The sequence below is a fragment of the Nansenia antarctica genome (genome assembly GCF_963989245.1).
Source record: "Nansenia antarctica genome assembly, chromosome: 4".
NCBI classification, from domain to species: Eukaryota; Metazoa; Chordata; class Actinopteri; order Argentiniformes; family Microstomatidae; genus Nansenia; species Nansenia antarctica.
In genome coordinates, this window is record NC_137689.1 from 70,233,538 (window position 1) to 70,255,613 (window position 22,076).

The 22,076-nt window shown below is 46.6% G+C and overlaps 2 protein-coding genes across 5 annotated transcripts in view; both read right to left on the reverse strand.

The window, feature by feature from the left end:
- srp19 (signal recognition particle 19) overlaps positions 1-398 on the reverse strand; it is a 329,264-nt gene extending 328,866 nt beyond the window's left edge. For both annotated transcript variants that reach the window (XR_013937410.1, XM_080529027.1), the window contains exon 1: positions 260-398. Coding sequence is in view for 1 of the 2 variants with exons in the window: in XM_080529027.1 (XP_080385153.1) it covers positions 260-297 (38 nt within the window). In the remaining variant the exon portion in view is untranslated. The remainder of the gene's footprint in view (positions 1-259) is intronic.
- A 1,711-nt stretch (positions 399-2,109) lies between these two features.
- On the reverse strand, positions 2,110-21,693 carry apc (APC regulator of WNT signaling pathway). 3 transcript variants are annotated; one of them, XM_080530054.1, is made up of 15 exons: positions 21,621-21,693; positions 19,432-19,516; positions 17,850-18,054; positions 17,071-17,179; positions 16,629-16,745; positions 16,085-16,168; positions 13,711-13,791; positions 12,884-12,982; positions 11,856-12,234; positions 11,559-11,654; positions 11,020-11,159; positions 10,476-10,553; positions 10,040-10,156; positions 9,623-9,837; positions 2,110-9,463 (listed from the first exon to the last, which is right to left on the reverse strand). In XM_080530054.1, the coding sequence occupies exons 1-15, from the start codon at positions 21,663-21,665 to the stop codon at positions 3,157-3,159; spliced, it is 8,157 nt and encodes a 2,718-aa protein (XP_080386180.1). In that variant the 5' UTR covers positions 21,666-21,693; the 3' UTR covers positions 2,110-3,156. The 3 variants fall into 3 exon arrangements, with proteins under 3 accessions (XP_080386180.1, XP_080386178.1, XP_080386179.1); XM_080530052.1 differs by lacking the exons at positions 17,850-18,054; positions 19,432-19,516; positions 21,621-21,693 and having other exon boundaries at positions 17,071-17,175; XM_080530053.1 differs by lacking the exons at positions 13,711-13,791; positions 17,850-18,054; positions 19,432-19,516; positions 21,621-21,693 and having other exon boundaries at positions 17,071-17,175.
- Positions 21,694-22,076: the final 383 nt, after the last annotated feature.

Below are 22,076 nucleotides of genomic sequence, written 5' to 3' on the forward strand. Positions count from 1 at the left end.
ATATGGTTCAACACTGAGATATTCATATGACATTTAGTCACGGACTAACTAACACAGCCTACAGAGTAGAAACGTGTACGTGTGTGTGTGTGTGTGTGTGTGTGTGTGTGTGTGTGTGTGTGTGTGTGTGTGTGTGTGTTTGCACAGAACCAAGCTCAATGTGTAGCGTCGCTAGCTCGTTAGCACAGCTAGCTAGCTATCTTATCAAACACACGAGGCAGCAATACACTGTTTAACGGGACACCCATATACACTTTACCTTTCTTTGTCAGCTGGGTTATCGCTTAGGGGAGCCATGTTTCAGGGGACCAGACACAGGGGGTGATGGTGTTAGCTCACTAGCACGACAAGCTCTCGTGTTGACGTTTACACTGTGCTGATCCGTACTTATGTGATTGGTCCTTCCCCATACAGGAAGTGGAGTTTTGAGGTGTCGTCATTGTAGCGCGACGCCTCTCTGAACTACAGTTGGACGGAGTCGCGCTATCCTGTCGTAAGAATGTTGCCTTTGTAACATTTAATAACACCTATTATTACCTCCGAACTTAACTCAAACGCCTCGATGCACTGCTCTGAGACATTATCTGACGCATCCAAATGTTGTGTAGAAAGTTACTTGGAAAACGTTTACATTTGTATGCAACTTTTTTAAGGTTAGGGTTAGCTGATGGAAATCGGTAGTTATTCCTTAGATATGAAGTCACTTAGGAAGGAATGCCCAATCCGAAACATCAAGCATGAATATGAATAAATACATTTCAAAATTGCTGCCCAAATACAGTATATGAATGAATGGTCTTTATTGTCATTAATACAGTACAGGTGCCATACAACGAAATTTAGGACTAGGGGGCTCCCCTGGTGCTTGGAAAAAAGACTAAAAACAAGAGAGCCAAGGGTAAAATAAAAAAGGGAAAAGAGCTGGTTTACATAAATAAAGGCTATGTACACTATCTACTATACTATACTACTATACTATACAATAAAACACTGTGCTGTACTCTATGCTATGCTATAAATATCCTAACTTTTCCTATATCTGAACCTTATGTACACGGGTTGTCATATTGCACATAGTATTGTTGCACATTAATTTAAAGTGTCGCAGTTAGCAGGTTTGAAATGTATAGTAACTAGTGCTATTTAAACGACTTAATTAAGTCAACGTATCATAAAGTAATATGAAAATATGAATAACATCTAATATGTTCATTTAGTTCTCATTTTTTGTGAATAAAGACTTAGGGCCCCGGTTCACAAGTGCCAGCACAATAGCATAATAATGATAATAATAATCAGAGACGCTATAAAAACAATGATTTTGATTCCAAAATTACATAAACTATTGTCATTGCATTAAGATGAACTCAATTCAACTTATTGAGTGATTTGTTGATGACATTTTTGCTTTTTAGCTAACTTTAAGAGTGTCTAAGCACAGGGTGTGAAGACTTGATGCACATGATGTATTTCTGTGTTTCAATTTGAATACATTTGCAGAAATTTCAACTATATGGTAGTGTGTGAATTGATGCCAACTTTTTGGGAAAAAGTGAAGGGGTGTGTTGACTTTCTATAGCCACTGTATATACAATCTCTGGCTATCCGCATGTGAACAAATAACAATTTCTTCTCTTTCTTTCAAGTCCTCAAAGTACTGCCTTATCTTCCTATGGCTTGTTTCCTCCTAGTTTGCCTCCTCCAATTCTTTCGGACATTGTTGAAGCCTTTCCCACCACAGTCATCTGGATAGAATCCAACAATGTATAATGCGCATTGTCTAAATTGTGTCCTGTCTTGTGAAATGATCCTGCAGCAAATTCAATTTCCCTTAGTCTTAGTTTTCTACTACTAGCAATGACATATTACTGCTAGTATAAAAGAGACTCCCTGCACAATCCTTTCAAACAAATATATTATATACCTGATAGATATAAATCATATTTCCATCTTAAAGTTATCATCAAAAGTAGATTTAACATTAACAGTACATTATTCTTATGTGCCATTATACATATCAATACCGTGATTAATAAACATCACAACGCTTTCTAATGACACCAATGAGACCGTTTTGCACCAAAAATGTTAACGTTTATTATGTTGATTTACAATTTGTAAATTGACTTTTTTCCTTGAATATCCAACCACTTTATTGCATGAGAAAAAACAAAACATGAACAGTCACACAGTGTCATTTTTGGCAGAACAATACATCTCCTCTGATTATGTGCTTTAGCAGTTACAGTGATTACAGGGGAACGTAAAATGGGCTTTAAAAATTATACCAACACCAAAGCCCTACAGTAATAATTTATTATTTTGAAGTGTTCATTCAGTCTTTCAGAGACAGTCTCTTAAAAAGCAACCAACTCACCTGATAACAATAAACAACAAACAGCAGAGCAATGTATCTATCTACTCTCTTATATAATCTATTTCCAATGTAAATATTCTCATCCCAAAAAGTTTGTCAAGGTTACAGTTAATTCCTTACTTTCAGCGCACACATAAAATAGTGTAACATGTTACACTACAGCTACCGACACGTCATGTGACCACAGAAATGTTCATCTTTACTTCAGGAAACAAACCATCGGGTCAGTACATGCAAAGAAGGAGGTTTATAATACATTTGCAGTAGTAAAAATGAGAATTACTTTTCTGACCTAATGCAGGTGTATAATAAAAAAAAGAAATTCTAATGGAGTAGTATTAAATTACACCTTAAGTGTTTTAACATCCCAAATAAGCAACTTTAAGTGATTATCTTTGTCAAGTCTTACAAGATTCAGAATCTTGACAGGGGTTTAAATTAAATACATACATAATTAAAATCTGTACAGTACAAATTCACATACAATATCCTTCAGAGGTCTCTCTCTCGCTCTCTCTCTCTCTGATAACCAAGTGTCCCAGCCACATTCCTACCAGCAAAGAAACGGTACCCTTAAATTAGGCCTCAGCTACAATATCCCTCTAGTGATTCACTACTATTTACATGTTCTTGTGTTTACACCAAATGTTGTGATGAATTCTTGATCTTTGCTTTGATTGTTTGCTTGTTGTTTTCTTCAGGTCTTTACAAGAGGTCACTAGGTATGTTCAAGACATTTTCCCAGATCCTATGTGTGTGTAGTATAGCCCCCAAGAGACTTACACTGAGGTTACAATATAGGACCCACTTTCTCCAGCACTTTCTCCTTTAGAGTCTCTCTTTTTTGCACTGGCTGTGACAGGTGTGGGTATCTGTGATGGGCGTGGTGGTGTGGCACTGTCAGCACTACTCTTCCTGGGGCTCGGGGTGTAGTTGAAAGGGCTAACCCTGGCCGCAACAGCCCCACTAGGTGAACTGTGTTTGCTAGAATTGGAGGAGCTAAAAGGAGTGCGTTCAGTGATGGGTAGTTCATGGGCCTCAGGGACTGTGCTTGTGTTGCTCTGAGCCAGTTTGACATCTATCCCTTTCTTTTCCAGACTCTCACTGCTTCTAAACAAGTTTAAATTAGTCTCTGAACCTAACCTGCGAGCTGTCGCGCTTTCATTTGCCGTGGACTGTTTGGGAGGCGTTTCAGTTGTATCCCGATCAACAGATGGTATTTTAGCTGGAACACTGTCAATTACTGGAGGTGTGTTTCCTGTAGGGGATTTTCCAGATCTAGGATTGTTAATAGGACAGTCCTCAATCCTGACCCACACATCCTCTGTCTTAGACACTGCTGGGCTCAAGTGGTGCCCCGTAGACATGTTGGTAGAATCGCCGGAAGAATCTTGTCCTTCTGACAGAGACATTTCACTATCCTTCATCTTCCTCCACGTTCCTTTTAAAGGTGGGTTCCCATCCCTTCCATGTGGGGATCTCAGGGTGGGACTTGCTGGTTGCCGTTCATCCTCACTTTTGCCCTTTTCACTTGATTCAGAGGAGGCGGAGAGGATGGAAGAGGAGCTGCCGGTTCTCTTCCAGGTACCAACCCTGGGAAGAGAGGAAGAGTGTTTGCTGTTCTCCCTCTTCCATGTTCCCGTTCTGTTGATGGGGAGCCTAGAAGGGCTCTCTGAATGGGACCTAGAAATATCCTGTTTCTTTTGAGGTTTTCCATCACCATTTTCTGAGGAATTTTGACTCTGAGGAGACTTTCGCCAGCCGCTGCCCTGATAGGGCAGAGTTAATGACATATCTGGCAACGACGGGCTTGAGACTGGTGTTTGAGACTGGCTAGGTGAGGAGGGGGACAGAGATTCAAAAGAGGCAGATTCTTCTAATTTCCTCTTCAGTGTTGGACTAGGGGCCTCTTTGATAAATGTTGACTGGCGAACTAGAGCTGGTTTCTCTGACCTGTCAGACTCACTTCCACTAGACTTTGTGGATGACATCCTGGACAAATCCGCCTTTTTAGAAGTGCCAGCAACTCCACACTGGTTCAGACTCTTTGAGGCAGATTCACTTCTTGGGATTCCACTGGTGCTTCTTGGCAAGCCACTGTGTTTGGTTGTTGGTGTCTGCTGACCCATCTGTCTCCCAGGGGAGGTGTAGGCCATCCTGCCAGAGCTGGATGATTTCGTTGACGATGTTGTGCTCGGAGAAGCGGTACGGGGCAGTTGGGATAGTTTGTTTGAAGGGCTGAGACCATTTCTTCCAGGTGAGACAGAGGTGCGACCAGGTGACTGCATGGGTCTGGTCAATGCTTGCTGAGCTGGTCTGGATGGTGTGGAGTCTCTGGATCCGGATCGTGACGAGGCTTTACTTGATCCTCCTTGTGATCCTGGCGTATCCCTGGCAGGACTGGGGTCAGATTTTCCAGGTGGTTTGATGCCTCTGGGTGAGTTACCAGAGCTCTGTCCTTGTGGGGGAGTTTTTGAGACGGGGCCACGAGCTGGGGGCTTCTTTTGAACGGGGCTAGTGCTCGGGGAACTGCTCCTGACACCAGGAACATGGATCATCGTCCTCCCACGAGAGATCATGGGGACTGGGGCTTGCCTCTGCTGCTGAGATGGTGTCTCAAGACTGGGACGTGGCTTTCCTGTTATTAGACTTTTATACACTTTCTTGCCCCCTTTAAGGGCTTTGGCTTGATCCTCTTCCTTCTTCTTAATCTCCAGAGAGCTCTTCTCACCAGGTTTTAATATTCGTGGGCCTCCTTTGTTAGAGGGAGTCTTGTTATTATCTTCTGAATTAGAGGGCAGGTGGAAGGGGGATCCGATGGATATTCCAGATTTAAGGGAGAGAATTGAGTCAGAGTCTGATGACCCTTGTCTAGAGAGGCTAGCAGCTGCCTGGTGCAAGCTGCTAACAATGGAATTGGCACCCTCTTGGATGGCCTTCCAATCAAAGGACTCAGAGTCTGGTGATAAGGCTTGCTCGGAAACTGGACTGTGTGTGTCAGTGAGGTCCAGAATGAGATCGGGCTCTTCAGCTAAAATGCCATCCATGCATTTCTCCTCAGTGCCACCTTGGTCATCCCCCTTATTTCTTGGTGTCTGTTTCTTCTTTTTTGGCATGGCTGAACTGATGCACTCTTGTAAAAGGTCATCTTCAGAATCAATGCTGAGAGAGCTAAGCGAACTATTTCTTGAGAAACACACAGGTGTGTCCTCAACGTGAAAGGCTGTCGGTGCATAACCAGAGGCTTGGGGTCTAGGAACTTCCACCTGAGTTGTGTCCTCTTTCGTCTGGAGGTCTTTATTGTTGTTCTCTTGGTCTATATCGCTTAAGGAGCTGAGAGACGAATTTCTAGAGAAACACACCGGCGTGTCTTCAATGGAAAACTTTTGCTTCTCATCTGGCACCGGTCCTGTGTTTTCTTTGGATGATTGCGGAAAAACTGCAGGTTTCTGTAAAGGTTTTGTTGGCGCGGTCTGTAACGCATGTGCACGGTTTGCCCTCAACAACTCACCGCTATTTTTTGTTGACTTTTGTTTGTCTTTTCTGAGTTCTGCCTTTTCCTTGGAGAGGTCAAGATCATCATCCTCAAAGTCTAACGAACTCAGTGAGTCATTGCGTGAAAAGCAATACGGTGTCCCCTCTATTGGTGTGTAATGATGTGGCGAGTCAAAAGCAAAGCCTGGGCGAGTCCTCTCCTCTGAATTTGGTGGTTTATCTGTGAAGTCTCTGGAAGCCATTTTTGGCTCTTGCTTTTTGGTTTCTTTACTCCTATCAGGATATGGCCCTGCTGAAAAGTTGTTGGGAGCGTCTGGTCTCTTTAGCATCCTGGCCCTGTACTCACTGCTCTGTGGCATTGGCTTCACTGGGGAAGTAGGTTTCTTCTTCTCAGCCTCCTGCTGAACTAGACTAACAGGAGAAGATGACGGGTGCTGTGGCTGATCGTTCATTTTCTGTACTCTAAAAGGCTTGTGGGTTTTACCTTTAGGCATGGCTGAACTGATGCATTCGGCTAGAATGTCATCCCCTTCATTTTCTGCTGTGGCAGCTTGTGCAGTGGGAGTGACACCAGCATCATTTTCCTCTGTACTTTTCCCTTCTGGAATAGTGTCCCTTCTTTGACTGGAGGTTAAATCTGGACGAAGAGCACAGCTTTCAGCAGTAGCCAGCTCATTTGGGGGTGAATCGATGGTAAGGTCACTAAGAGATGTGGCTGTTGAGAAATTAATAGGGGTCCCTTCAACACAGTAAATCCTTGGCATGTCCTCTCCGTGAGCCCTCTCCACGTGCTTCTGCTGTCCCCGGTTTTGTGAAGGAAGTAACTTGTACACAGGAAGTTGGCTCGGTTTACGGGCAACAGGCGGCGGTATTCTGGAAGTGGGGGACTGTGTTTGCTTTTTGGGTTTTCGTGACGACTTTGTTGGCATGGCTGAGTTTATGCACGCCTCCAAGATCTCTATATCGTCATCATCTGAATCATCCAAGATGTCTTTCTCTGCCTCACATGACGAGGCCTTCTCTTGACCTGTGGGTTCCTGAACGTCGTCTGTCTCATGCTCAGTCTCATTTCCATGGTCGTCCTCATGAACAGGCGGCATTATCGTGAGCTCGACGTCCTTCTGAATGTAAGGTTCATCGAGGCTTAAAGCACTGAGGCTGGACGAACAGGAGAACCCATCAGGTGTGCACTCTGTCGCAAAGTGTAAAAGTGTGTCATTATCTGGAAGCACCGGGACCTTTTGAGCAGCGGCATGGAGAGCAGCATGCCTTGGTGCCATGTCCCTTTTTTCAGAATGAGGAGCTTCTTTCTTGTGTTTCATTGGGGCTGGGTGTTGCGGGGGTGGTGGAGTTTTGCTTCGGCTTGGGGGCATAGTCTGGCCGGGACTGTCAGGAAGATCGCTTGGGCTGATGATTCCACTGGGCATCCCACTGCATAGTTCACTCTGTACCGAGCTAGCGATGGAATTACTTTCAAAGCTGTCCAGGGAGCTCACAGATGTGCATCTGCTGAACATAAGTGGCGTCTCCTGCACATAGTGTTCCGGGGGGCTTTTGGGTGTTTGCGCACCACTTTTGGACGGCGATTTGGCTCCAGATGAAAACTCGACAGCTTTGTGATGTCTGGATCCATCCCCGTGACCGTGGCTCCTCGGAGGCTTCATTCTGACATACTGCACAGACGACTGGCTCTCAGTTGTGCGTTGAGGACCAGAGGGCTCCTTCTCTGAAATGGGAAGAGTCGGGTAGTTACTAGCAGCGTTTACATTTCTCTTACAGCTCTCCATTTCATCCTCGTCCGAAGACAAGGAGGACAAAGAGCTACCCCGAGAGAAACAGATGGGCGTGTCTTCGACGCAGTACGTCTGTAACGTCTCGTGATTCTGGCCCCCCCGGGTGGGCCCTGCTCTCGTCTGAGCTGAGGAGGGATGAAGCTGCTTCTGTTTCCCGGAATTCTTAATCGACGTCACAGAGGACGTGGAACTGTCTTGGCTTAGGTGGTCTTTGACTGAGCTCTGAGTGGAGGACGGCTTCGAATGACTAAACATGGATTTTTGGGAAGAGGTCTCTGAATATTTCAGACTGTAATCTATTGGTTGTTCCACGTGGTGTTCCTCGTTGTACTTCATACTGTAATTAGTCGGCTGATCGTCAGGTTGTTCTTCCTCAGAGTATCGTTCACTGTAATTGGTCGGTTTGTCGTCGCCGTACTCGTCGACCGCGCATATGGTCTGGTTGATCTTTTTGTTCATTCCTTGACTGGGACCTGCGCCGCTTTGATCAGGGCAGTTGGCGTTTCTGGATCTGAATCCACTAGGCATTTCAGTTTGCACAAACCTGGGCTGATACTTGTTAATTTTCTCCTCCCCCTCACCGTTTCCCTCTGCTGTGTACATCGGGTAGCCAGGGCTCTGAGATCGCACAGACCTCTGATCAGTCCTTTTCATATCGTCCTCAAGGTGCTTAGGCCTAGCCCACCTCTCATTTTGGGTCGGACTTTGCCGCCCAGAGTTAAGCATCTCATCAGAATACTTCAAGCTGTAGTTAATGGGCGTGTCGAGGTCTCCGTCGTCATCTTCCATGTGATTAGCGTTGTGGATCTTGTGAGCAAGGTCTGCGGGATATTTCCTGTAGACACAGCACTTCCCCTCATCGTCTTCAGAGTAGGAGTCCACAGAGGGCTTCATCTGACCCCTCTTGCCATAGCCATCAGTGCTGTTGACGCTGTTAAGACTGTCATTGGACGCCCTGTACTCTAACTTGGGCATCGGACAGGGTCTGCCTGTGTGATCAGGCTTACTGTAGGTGTATACATTTGGATGAGCGTGAGCAGCAGTCGCACGATGGGGCTCTGGCGGGTTCTCTGGCGTTCTGTCATCCAGGCCGAGGTGAATGCTCTGCACCTCCTCCATCACCATGGCAATGTGAGCTGCGGTTGTGGGGATCCTTTTAGGCTCCAGCTCTGGGTGAAAACCTCCGGGCGCTCCTCCTCTCCTGTCTCTGTCCAGGCTGCGATCCCTCTCAGCCCTGATGCTGTCCGCGTTCCCCCGGTTCTCTCTGGGCGACGGGCTGGACAGGACTGGTGTGTTCATGTAAGGAGAGCGCACAGGCACATTGTTGGGGTTAAATCCCTCTGATCTGGAGACGCCGTCGTAGTCGCTGTAGACATTCTGCTTGTGTCTCGGCTTGCCCCTGTGGGACGCCTTAGGGCTCAAATTGTCAATGTTGTCGAACGTCTCCGACAGGTGCTGTGCGTCTAGTTCCTCAATCAGGGCTTTCTGTTTTCTGACATGGAGGGAGGGCAAGCTGGATCCGGGGGACATGATGTTGGCGTCTTTGTATTTGGCAGGACGATTGGCCATGAGGTTCCTCAGCGCTGCTGCGCTGCCCATGGCGATCATCTTGTGCTTCGAATGGATGAGGTTCTTCAGCATGCTCACAGCGCCCATGTCCCACAACGCCTCTTGGTCCTTCGCGTTTCTAGCGGAGAGGTTCCACAGAGTTCCACACGCGTTGCTGACGATAGTCAGGCTGTGAGACTTCAGGTGCTGCAGAAGCGTCTGGAGGCAGCTATTCTCTCTCAGAATTTGCCTAGAAACAAGATCAGATAAACATAAGCCTCGTTAGCTTTCAAATATGAGAAGAACTGAGTGGCATCCGTTACAATAATATTAGACTATCATATTAACCACCATATTATATCATATCAAGTCATGTTGCAAAATAATATTAGATTTTTAGAAAATCTACCTGTGATCTTCATTTGTGGCGATGAGACTGGACACGTTGCGCAAGATGCCGCCTCCGCTTTCGATGATGGCGAGGGTGTTGGTTTGGCTCCTGTACGTCAACGTGCTGACCAGAAAGGCCAACGCTCCCTCAACAGCACAGATATCAGCTTTGTTTTCAGTGCAGTGAGCTGACAGATTCCACAGGGCACTGAGGACACTTTTCAGAGTAGATTCCTTTAAGAGAGGGAGAAGACAAAACTTTAAAATCACTCAATAAACGGCCATATTCTGTGGCAGGCATAATCTGATCATTTATATCGCACGTAACAAAGCATAAGCTCCTAACGCACTGTCCTAATCACAAAATTGCATCTCCTGTTTCCCTTTAAGGAGACCTGCGTTATTGGCTGCGTTCAGAGTGCAGCACAGTGCTCACCTTCTGTACTTCCAAGGCACACTCCATCAGAGCCCTGACGCTGCCAACCTCCCGCAACGTCTTCTTACTGTTCACGTCCGCACGCCAGGACAGGTTCCTCAGGACGCTGGCAATAACCTAGACAGAGAAAAACAAATAAATATATATATATATTATATATATCCCAGTGGGAATATCCCGGCGGGTTGTTAGAGAGGACCACAAAATACTTAATTTATTATTACAATAACAGAGGGGAAAACCCATCAAAGACGATAAATGACAAGAGCCACACTGAAATACTTGATGTATAGATCAATAAAATATAGATGGCCCGGAGGGCGCTGCAAATATTACAAGGGTTGACATATCGGCATGCACCATGCTGGGGGAGTGGGGGGGTGGGTGGGGGAAGAAGGAGCCTGAGGAATTGGAGTGCTCTGAAACCATCCAGTACCTGCTGTAGATCCTCACTCTCAGACTTCAGCTGAGCCACCATGGCCCTCATGCATCCCTTCATGGAACACAGCGTGGCCTGAGGGTATAAGACACGGAAAAAAGCTATTAACTTAAAACCATCACTCATCACGAGCATACTCTGATGATCAAACACACAAGAGAGAGAGAGAGAGAGAGAGAGAGAGACACACACAGACAAGAGAGAGAGAGAGAGAGACAGAGTGAGAGAAAGAGAGACAGAGACAGAGTGAGAGAGAGAGCAAGACAGAGAGAGACACACACAGAGAGAAAGAGAGAGAGAGAGATAGAGAGAGAGAGACAGAGAGTGAGAGAGAGAGCAAGACAGAGAGAGAGACACACACACAGAGAAAGAGAGATAGAGACACATACAGAGAAAGAGAGAGAGACACAGAGAGAGAGAGAGAGAGAGAGAGAGAGAGAGAGACAGAGAAAGAGAGAGAGAGAGAGAGAAAGAGAGAGACACAGAGAAAGAGAGAGAGAGACACACACACACACAGAGAAATCAGTGGACGTTCGTTCACCTTATTGGCCACATCTCCAAACGTGAGGTTGGTCAGCGCCATGCCTGCGTATCTCCTCAGCGTGACGCTGTAGTGGTCGCTGGTGAGGCCGTAGATCTCACAGTCCACCTGCAGCAGCTCCCCTATGGCCTGCAGCCCCCCTGGGAAACACAGCACAGCAAAGTACATGTTGACAGTGTTGCCAGATCGGCCATATTCCCGCCCAATCGGGCTACTGATGATCACACTGGGCGGCTTTTAGACTGTGGTTAGGCTGGAAAACAATCCCATCTGGCAACAACTGCATGTTGATCAATAATTCAGGGAGCGTATTAATGTTTTACCACAATGTCCTAGACCAGCACACACAAGACTGTGTAAGAACCGACATCACAGCGAATAAATCACAACATAAAATCAATGACTTCTGAGAAATGTGAAGCGTTAATACAAACCGGCATTAACAGAACTGAAGATTAAGAACTCGGAATTAAATAGGATTGGATGCATGATTCTTTGGGGTTTTGTTAAAATGTGTGTGTTTCTGAGTAGAGGCTTACCAAGCTCGTTCATAGCATGCCTGTGCTCTTCATCAAAGGATAACTTCATTAGAACACAAACCGCTGGGCAGATCTGATGCTCCACGGGAGAGGGCACTGGGTCACACAAACACACACACACACACACACACACACACACACACACAATAATAATCCATTAGATAAAGAACAAGAATAAACGTACTCCCAAAATTTCCCTGACCACAATTCCTGACCAGAGAAAGACTCCCTAACTGACACACAACCCAAAGAACAACCCAATTCCCAACAACCATCATCCGCCTGCGCGAGCCTTACTAGGGTTCTTGTCCTGGTCCACGCCGCGCTCGTGACTCTCCTGCCACTCCCAGCACGTCTCACAGTAGACCCGGATCTGCTCCAGCAGGTGCAGCACGCGGATCTCCCTGCGTCCGCGCTTGTCGTCCGGCTGGGAGTGGATGATGTTGTGGAGGGCGGCGCTGGCCCTGGCGCGCGCCTCCTTGCTGCCCCGGGAGTTCCCCAGCAGCACAGAGTCCTTGTCGTTGCCGTGGAGGAGCTGGATGAGCAGCGGCAGGCAGCCGGACTGGCGCATGGCGATGCAGCTGTCCTGAGAGCTGGACATGGCCAGCAGAGTGCGCGACATGTCGTCTTTGTCGTGGGTGCCCAGCATGGACAGCAGGGAGTACACCATCTCCACCTGGGAGGTGCAGGGAGACACCGTGAGCTAAAGCAAAAGCTGTAAACACCAAAATGGACCTATCGCTAAGCCACGCCCCAAAAAATATAAATTGTCCAATCATATCACAGCAAAGGTCACTACAGGCAGAAAACTCGGACAAACAACTAATCGCTAATATCTGATGGTGAAAAGCTTCTAGAGGAAATATTCTTGTCATCTTTAAAAAATATATGTCTATTACTTGCCGTGGTAAATCAGAAATCAGACATTTGCCAACTCCTGCCATTGTAAGTCATTGAATGTCATTCAGTCACCGTCGGTCAGTCACTGTCAGTGAAGTGTTGTTTGTTTGTCTGAGTTTTCAAAGGGGGTGTGGCTTAGCGATAGGTCCATTCTACTCATGGCAAAAAAGCAGAAATACACTATTAATATGGAAACTGTCCCTGATTGGAAGGCAATTGAATTAGTATGTATCTACCCTCTAAATAGATCATCTTGATGAAATCTTATCAAGATAATTTGAAACTAGATTGCGTTTCACATTCACAAATCGGACATGCAGAAATAGTTTGAATAATTCTAAATGCGATTTCACAAGTACAGTAGAACTGGACAAGTCTGAGCTAGTTTAACAGGCAGCAGCCTGGGGTGTGGAATCTGTGGTTACCTTGGTGCCCAGGTGACTGGTGAGCCTGCGGGGGACAGAGTAACTACCCCCACAGCTCATCTCACTACCACTCTCCTGGTCCAGACGGCTGCTTGAACCCTGGAGGAAAACACAGTACACCGTTCAAAAACTATTTAGTCACATGCCCTATAATTTTTTTCCATGGTTGGGAGTTCCCCCCCGCCCCCCCCCCCCCCCTTGGCTTCCTTTTGAGGGTCTATGGTTCGGTGTTAGATCATATTTTTTGTATTGCATTTATAGTTCATATTGTTTTTGTTGTAGGACTTTGTGACATTTGTCCATGTAAAAAAAGTGTGATACAAATACATTTGATTGATGAACGTTTCCTAGGAATTTAAGATATTTCCTGTTGACATGTTGTCGCCAATCTCTTTCCTTATCTGTGCCCTTCCTTCTCTTCTAAATACCATTAGTGAGCCTGTTTCTTTCCGCTTCTCGTTCCCTGCAACCCAACCCAACCCCCCCCTATTCATAAAAACGGAGTGAGGTCAGACTACATTTGACGACAGAAATCTGCATTAAAAATAGAAACCCAACCATCAACGCTTTAACCTCAACCTCAGGGATAAAAGCCACTCGGAAGTAAGACACAAACCATTGGCGTTAGCTGAAAAGGGAGGCTCTACGCATACTAAAAAGCAGCTCACAACAGCCCAGCTGGACACTCTCACAACCACCGCCAGTCGAATACAAAGACAACTCTGAGGGCATTAAAAAGGAGCAGGTGAACCAAACGATCCATTTAAACATTGCCTAGTTGTGCTGATGATGGATGGATAGTTTTTCTAGTACAAAAGTTGTCTAACCTGAGCGAGACCTGCGCTTGGCAGTCCACTGTCCCCAGACGCCTGGGCCCCCTCACTCTGGGCGGCTGAGTCATGCTTGCTCTGAGGGGGGAAGGAGAGGGAGAGGATCAGACCTCGAGAAGAGGAGAGAGGAGAGGAGGAGAGAGAAGAGGCAAAACCGTTCATGCAGCAGACGTAAATGAGAGTGGGACTAGTCGACAAGAGAGGACCAGAACCAGTCGCTTGGAAGGAGGGGGGAAGAGGCAGAATGGGTTCACAGCGAGCGAGGGAAACAAGAGAGAGAGAGAGAGAGACAGACAGATAGAGAGAGAGACAGAGAGACAGACAGAGAGAGAGAGACAGAGACAGAGACAGAGACAGAGACAGAGAGAGACAGACAGACAGAGAGACAGACAGACACACAGACAGACAGAGAGAGAGAGAGAGACAGACAGAGAGAGACAGAGAGAGACAGAGAGAGAGAGAGAGACAGAGACAGACAGACACACAGACAGGCAGAGAGAGAGAGAGACAGACAGACAGAAAGAGAAACAGAGAGAGAGACAGACAGACAGAAAGAGAGACAGAGAGACAAACAGACAGAGAGAGAGAGAGAGAGAGACAGACAGACAGACAGACAGACAGAGACAGAGAGAGAGAGCTTCAGTCAATATAGACTAGGGCAGCTGCAGGAGCATCAGGCTTCCTCCCTGACCTACATAAGCTTCAGCTCAGCCTGCAGGATTATAGTCAAAGAGGGGGAGGGAAATTAAACGTGTCCAATGTGATTTATTTACACATGAAGGAGAACACACACACACACATACACACACGTGTGCGACTATAGGCGACCACATGACCACGCGCAATTACAAACAAGGCATAAATAACACATCACCACACATGTACAGTAAGGCACTAAATAACACAACCACACATGCAAGCATGAGTGCTCTGGCTTGGACATCACATGCACACACAGAGACACTTGAGAGCACACACACACACACTCCAAGCCTTATGGCTGTTCATCCGTGCATCCAACAGGAACAGAAGGCAGTCACCAGGTCGTCTAATGTGGCTGCAGCCGACTGCATAGCCCCCCCCCAGTACCCCCGCCTCTCATTCAATTAAAACGGGACGGCGGCAAATGGAGCACTTTAATATTTAACGTGAGGCGGGAGAACAAGTGAAAGCTCTGTGGTTGATTTCACCCTTAAAATTAAGGCCAAGGAGTGAGATGTTCAACACTCGGGACCCGAGGATTTAAGAGCCTCTCTGTATAAATGCTGCTCTTGTACAAGGCCCCCAGGCACCACACTCACTGCAGGATGAGTGGCTGAGAGGGAGGAGGACAGTGTGTTGGGTTCAGATAATCACCCCCGGTAGGTTCAGTAACAAAGCGTTGTACTTGTAACCGTGAGCGTTGGTCGTCAGTATTTGTAGGATGTACACAGGGATCAATCCCTTTCGCCAAAGAGGCGCTGTGCGGTCACGGCACCGGGAGAACATGGGGGATTAAACGGATAGCAGCAAATGGGGTTGCTGCTCCTGACATGGAACGAAAGTCAAATGTTAAGCGGCTTTGGGTTCTTTACATGACTAAAAGCTCCCAGGCCAAACCGTGAACCACAGAAGGTCTGGGGAGATGTCAACACAGGCGTCAGACAGGACCAGAGAGAGCGCTGCCAGAGAGAGAACTAAACGAGAAACCAGCAGAGAATCCAAATCCTCATGGTCACAGACAGTGTTTTTTCCTGACCATGTGACCTCTGGGCCCTGGTTAGAGGGTATAACTCAGGCCTCTGACTGGTAGAGAGGAATACTCCAGACCGCACACTTAAATAGACAAAATGCAGCACACATATTCAGGTTCTAGAACCAGGACCTTCAACCAACCACTCACAGAGGATAATCACAATAGACAAAATGCAGCACTTCTGCACATAACGTCAAGGCTGATGAATACCTGAATCACCTACTTCAGGTTCTGAATATAATCACCTACTTCAGGTTCTGAATACATGACACGGTCTGGTGAAAAAGGTCCACGTCTCAATTCTCAAGTCGCGTAAATGACCGAAAAGCTTCTTTAAAAAAAATAAAACGGGTTTTGATTCAGAGCGATTTTCTCGAGGTGTTTTCTTGAGGTCTACCAACAATCAAATAAGCATATCTTCTTCAACTATTTTCAGATTGCAATGTATGACACATCATTTTGAAAGCTTACAATCTTTCTTAATGTTTCATAATCTGTACAGACATTGCCGGACTTGGGGACTTTTTCCACCAGACCCTGTCACATATATCACCTACTTCGGGTTCTGAATATATCACCTACTTCAGGTTCTGAATACATCACAGGTCTACTTCAGGTTCTGAATACATCACCTACCTCAGGTTCTGCTGGCTGAGACTGCAGGTGCTGCCGGATCCTCAGCATGTCCTTCTCGATCTGCTGGATCCTCACCACCCGCGCCTAGAACCAGGACATTCAACCAATCATCACACAGAGAACCCTAACCCTAGAACCAGGACATTCAACCAATCATCACACAGAGAACCCTAACCCTAGAACCAGGACATTCAACCAATCATCACACACAGAACCCTAACCCTAGAACCAGGACATTCAACCAATCATCACACACAGAACCATAACCATAGAATCAGGACGTTCAACCAACCACTCACAGAGGATAATCACATACTGCACTGATGCAAGTTGAGAAACGCCTTCTCACTGGGGTGAGACAATTACCGTACTTATAGATGTGATATATCGAGTCAATTCACTTATCGTGACCCGCACATTATTTCATCCTACGGCACCACCAATTACCTTTTTGTCCACTGTTTCTGTTGCCCCCCCTGACTCATGGTGAACCTGCCCTTCCCCCAACCTGGACCTGTTATTCATCTCAGGCCCCTGGTCTCACCTGGGCCCTCTTCTCCATGTCCTGGCAGGTGCCGAGCTGCTCCTCCATGGCGGCTCGGATCTGCCGCGCCTCGTACTCCAGCTGCCTGCGGGTCATGTCCGTCTGCATGGAGAACTGCTGGAGAGCAACAGAGGGTCAGAGTGAGATCTGCTGCATGGAGAACTGCAGGAGAGCAACAGAGAGTCAAAGTGAGGCAGCGTGAGGAATACAGTGAGCAAGAGGAATACACCTCCCACATGTGCACGTCTGAAAATAATCGCACTGCAGAACTATTCTCCAGTACTTTCCTGTCGTTTTCCTGCTGAAGGGAAAGCCATACGGCTACATGAAGAACACCTGTGGCCTGGCGACAAATGATTTTCTACATTGATGTCGGGGGAAAAGGGAGACTACAAAACTGTGGTCAGGTAACATGAAAGATCAGTCCACCCTCTCCACTCACGTTCTCAGTGAGCGGCAGGCTGTCGATCCTCTTGGTGAGGTTCTGCAGCTGTGCGTAGTACCAGTCCTTCTCCTTCTCCTCCTTCTCCAGCTCCGCCATCAGGAGGGACCTGAGGGAGACGTCCGCAACACCACATCATCACAAACCCAGAAGACAAAACGCTGCACGCTGTATCAGTGATACAAACACACCAAAGCCCTACAACACATACGCGCACGGACGCACGCATGCTGTCTCTGAATGCAACGGCAAGTTCATTTCTAAGATAATTAGCCTAATCACTCTTATCACGAATTATTGCGAACGAATTATGTGCTGGTGCCACCAAATAAAAATAAAAAACAGAACACTGATAAACCATAATAATAATAATAATAATAATAATAATAATACCAACAGGAACACACTCTGCTCTGAATAAGACCAGGCACAGCTGATGGATACTGTGACTCATGCCCACAATACATTATGCGCATTCTAGGATCCTAGTGGTGATGAACGCGGAACCAATCCTGACAAATCGCTATCTGTAGAGTGCACACACGCGATGGAAGCACTCATGGTATGAGTAATATGAGTAATATGAGTAATACTATGTACAGTAATGAGTGTTAAGTAAATCACATTACGGACTCGTATAGTATGAGGCTCATACTTCACAGTTCAATATGATGCCATTACTCAACAGGGATCAATGGGATCCGACCCTGCTGAAGATCAAGTAACACCGCCGCGTACACCGCAGAAACACGGACAGGAAGTCAGGACTGGAGCCTCACCTCTCCTTCTCCAACTCCTCCAGGTATCCGGCGCTGTCGCGGCCCCCCCCGCTGGAGGCCCCCGGCCTGGGGAAGGAGCTCATGGGGCTGGGGCCGGGGCTGCTGTCTGCAGAGCGCCCGGAGGTGGAGCCCTGGGTGGAGCCCTGGGTGGAGGTCTTCGATCTCAGCTTCACCCCTGGGAAACTGTTGGGGTCCATGCTCATTTCTACAGGGGGGGGAAAGGAGGGGAAGATGATGCTTGTTTTGCTTTATTGGGATAGAGACAGTAGAGATTGAGAGAAAGAGAGAGAGAGGAGGGGTGACATGCAGGACAGGTCGATGGCCGGAATCGGACCAGGGACCCTGCGATTACGTGGCAGTGAGAGACACCACCCAGGCGCCCCGAGATGACGCCTCTTTGAGGTAAGGCTGCCACGATTAGTCGACTAGTCACGACGACGCCGACTACCAAAATCGTCGCCGACATATTTGGTAATCGCACGTTTTTTTGGAGCTGAAATAAGCGTTTTTTTTTTTTTTTTTTTTTTTGCCTAGCACCAGGGGAGCCCCCCCTCCCAAATTTCGTTGTTTGGTACCTGTACTATATCAATGACAATAAAGACCATTAATTTCATTCAATAAGCATTCGTTTTTCTTCCCTGAAGCTGCCACTGGCTAGCGTCTCCCAGTGTCTTTGATGTACATGCGCAGTGTCGGTCATCCGGGGCACATGTGACTTCCCCGGAAAAACAAACAGAGAAATGTCTTCCTGTCCTCGTACCTCTAAAGTGTGGGAGCATTTCAACCACAACGTTGAAAAAAAGAATGTAAAATGTAACATTTGCAAAGCTGAACTCGCTTATCATGGCAGCACGTCTATGATGCGCGAGCATCTAAAAAGGAAGCACGTTGTGGCAGATGACGAGGAAGACGATGGCTCGTCTCGGTAAGCTAGTTAGCTTGTTATTGGCTAACGATATCGTTACGTTAAAAGCCTTCTTACATTATTTTACGTTGTCATCAAAGCGATACTTATCAAATAGCTAAACATTTTGTCTTAACGTTACAGTGCTAAGAAGGCGCGTTCTACTATGAGATGAGTGAAGCAAAGCAAAACTTTTGTACTCTGTACAAGTATTTATTTTTGTTTTTGTATTCTTTTGGTTGCCTAGTGCCTAGCCTACCTCATTTTACTCAGCAGTTTGCACCCTCTACTACTCTTTACATTACATTACATGCAAGTGATGCCAGAAATAAATCTGCAAAGTTCATTAAAATATCTATTTTTGAGTGAACAATCATTTTAATTGTCTTTATTTTTAGTTAGCACATGCCTACAACAACAACTAACAACTTCAAGCTAAATTGAGAAGCTGATTTAGAAGATGATAGCTAAATAAGAGCGATTGAGTAATTGTGCGATAAGCTGTAATTTATGATCCGATTAGTCGACTAATCGTTAAAATAATCGGTGACTAGTCGACTATGAAAATAATCGTTTGTGGCAGCCCTACTTTGAGGAAACGTTTGGGTTCCAGTGAGCTACGCGAGACGTTGGTTGTGCTCTGTGTGTGCTGAAGGAAGAGTAGATGTTTCTAGATACCTCTCAGTCGTTCTAGTAGATCAATTTGTCCTGATGAGTCGGTGGAGTCTTCTTCAATGCTTCCCTGTAGGTGTTTCAGCACCTCCTGCAGAGGACGAAATATCAGTGTTTATGAACAGTGTTTGTACACACACACACACACACAAAACACACACACACACAACACACACGACTATAGGCCCAAACACAAACACACGCAAGCCAGCGAGACTATACTAGGGCTACACACACGCAAGCCTGCGAGACTACACACACACACACACACACACACACACACACACACACACACCCACACCCACACACACCCACACACTTCTGTATCAACAACATTGTCAGGATGTTCATGGACAAACAAGACCACCGCCCCCCCCCCTCCCGCCCCCCGCCCGCCCACACCCATCCCACAGTTGGCTTCTGCCTGCAGGACAGTATAGAACAGGAAAACACATCCAACGCCTGTCTTTGAAGTCGTCATCAAATAGCTTCCTTGTCTGACACACGCACAGACAGCTCAGAAGGCCTACAGGAGAGGCATGTGCTGAATCTCTAATCTTGCCATCTCCCATTTGATCTCTGTCTGGCTGTGTGTGTGTGTGTGTGTGTGCGTGGGGGGGCCCACTGATCTCCCTGTTAAAAGTCCTTCTCCTCTGCGACTCACTAGATGTGGCTGGGTGGAACACAGACCTCTGGTTCTAGTTACAATACATATTATTATATAGTATGACTACCTGCACACTACATAATTACTTGAACACTACCTGACTACTACCTGACTTCCTGTACTGTATCATATCTGTATTATACTGATATTGTACGATATTTGCATTTCATCATATTGTGACCTGCACAGCATTTTGCACTACTGTTCTACTGCAGTACGACTGGTCCCGCTGTAGTACGACTACCATCATTTCATCACTTTATTATCTTTTTCTACTTCATTAGTACTTAGTTTAGTTATGTTACTTTACTGGGGGGTAGTGGTGGTCTAGTGGATAGTGAGTTGGACTTGTGATCGGAAGGTTGTGAGTTCAAATCCCGCCTGAAGCCACACCACTACTAGTGTGCCCTTGAGTAAGGCACTTTGCCCTCAGTTACTCCAGGGGGAATGTCCCTGTAATTCGTAATTGTAAGTCGCTTTGGATAAAAGCGTCTGCTAAATGGCAAAATTAATTAATTAATTACTTTATTCTCTTTGAAGTATAGAATAAGATCCTAGTTGAAGAACCTGAGCCTAAGAATGTTACTCTTGTGTACCCGTACATTGGATGTAATAAAAGCAATTCTGACTCTGGTAACGTTATTAGTCCTTTCCTCTTAGCAGGAGAACAAAGACAGCAGCAGCAACAGGACGTTTCATGACAAGAGTGGTCGCCATGTAGAAACAGACAAAAAAAAAAGGATACGGATAAGGTCTAATGACATCAGGTGCCTCTCCGATAGTATCGTGAAATTTAACTAACAAAAATAGGGCCACAACCTCGGGACATTGGTTCTGATAAATGGTTTCCGCTGATGTTTAGAGATTGATTGGTCTCATAATGTACTACAGACTTCAGAGCACCAGGTGACCTGAAACGAATCACTTGGCTTTACAAAAAGCTAAAAACATCTTAAGGCTAATGCTAACCCGCTTTACATGAGCATGGTAGCGTGGCGTAGCTGGACCCTCTGTCTCTGTACCTATGCCAGTGTAACGTGTTCCCAAGAGTCATTGGACGTGACGATGACTTTACCACAGAGGAAAGATGTCTGTTCTCAGGGTGTTCTGTAGTCAGCCAGCGACTGTAAACTGGCCGTTCTCAAAGATAAAAAAAACTCTGGTTGTAATATCTCTTTTCACAAGCTTGCAAACTCAAAGCAACACACTGTTTTGCATTGTATACGCAGCCTACATTGACACTTTCTTAACAACTGAACCCCTTGAAAATAACTTAACTTCAAAATCATTAATGTGGAGTATTATGTGGAGTATTTCCAAAGTAGAACCTCGAGACAACACTGTTTCCTAGAACACCACGTCACGGATCTCTCACTTGGACACTACATGTCCATATCCATAATCAGTTTGCATAACTGCGCAAATCGGTTTAACGTTCCACAACAACCGGTCGTCAGCCTGGGAAAGAACATCGGGCTACAACAAACAGACAACAGAACCTCCCTCCCTCCCTACCGCAGCAACTCACCACAATGAACCCACAGCGGTCGTAGAGTGAGAGGTGGAAAGGCATAGTTCCAGAGGAAGAACAAACGAGTCCGAGAGCTAAAAACTCCCAAACTATCCGGTATGACGACCTGCGAGGGGTCGGCGAACGTGCCCGCGGCGGCGCAGGGCTTCAGCGTGCCGCGGCGGCAGTGGCGGAGCGGACGACATCCTCCGGAGCGCCAGAGCGAAGGGCGACGACCGCCACTCTCGGTCTCAGGAAGTCAGGCTTTTCCTTCCACTCGGATTCAGGGAGCAAGGGGGCCACCGAGAGGCTACAGCTGCTTCCCATTAGGGTCAGGGGTTACTCCTACATACCCTAACGCACGCCCTGGAGGGTCAACGTGTCCCCTGACCCCCTAACCTCTGACCTTTGCCCTAGCCATGCATCGAGGAGCGGACTGAAAAGGGTCGAGACAAGAGGCTCGATCATGTTTAG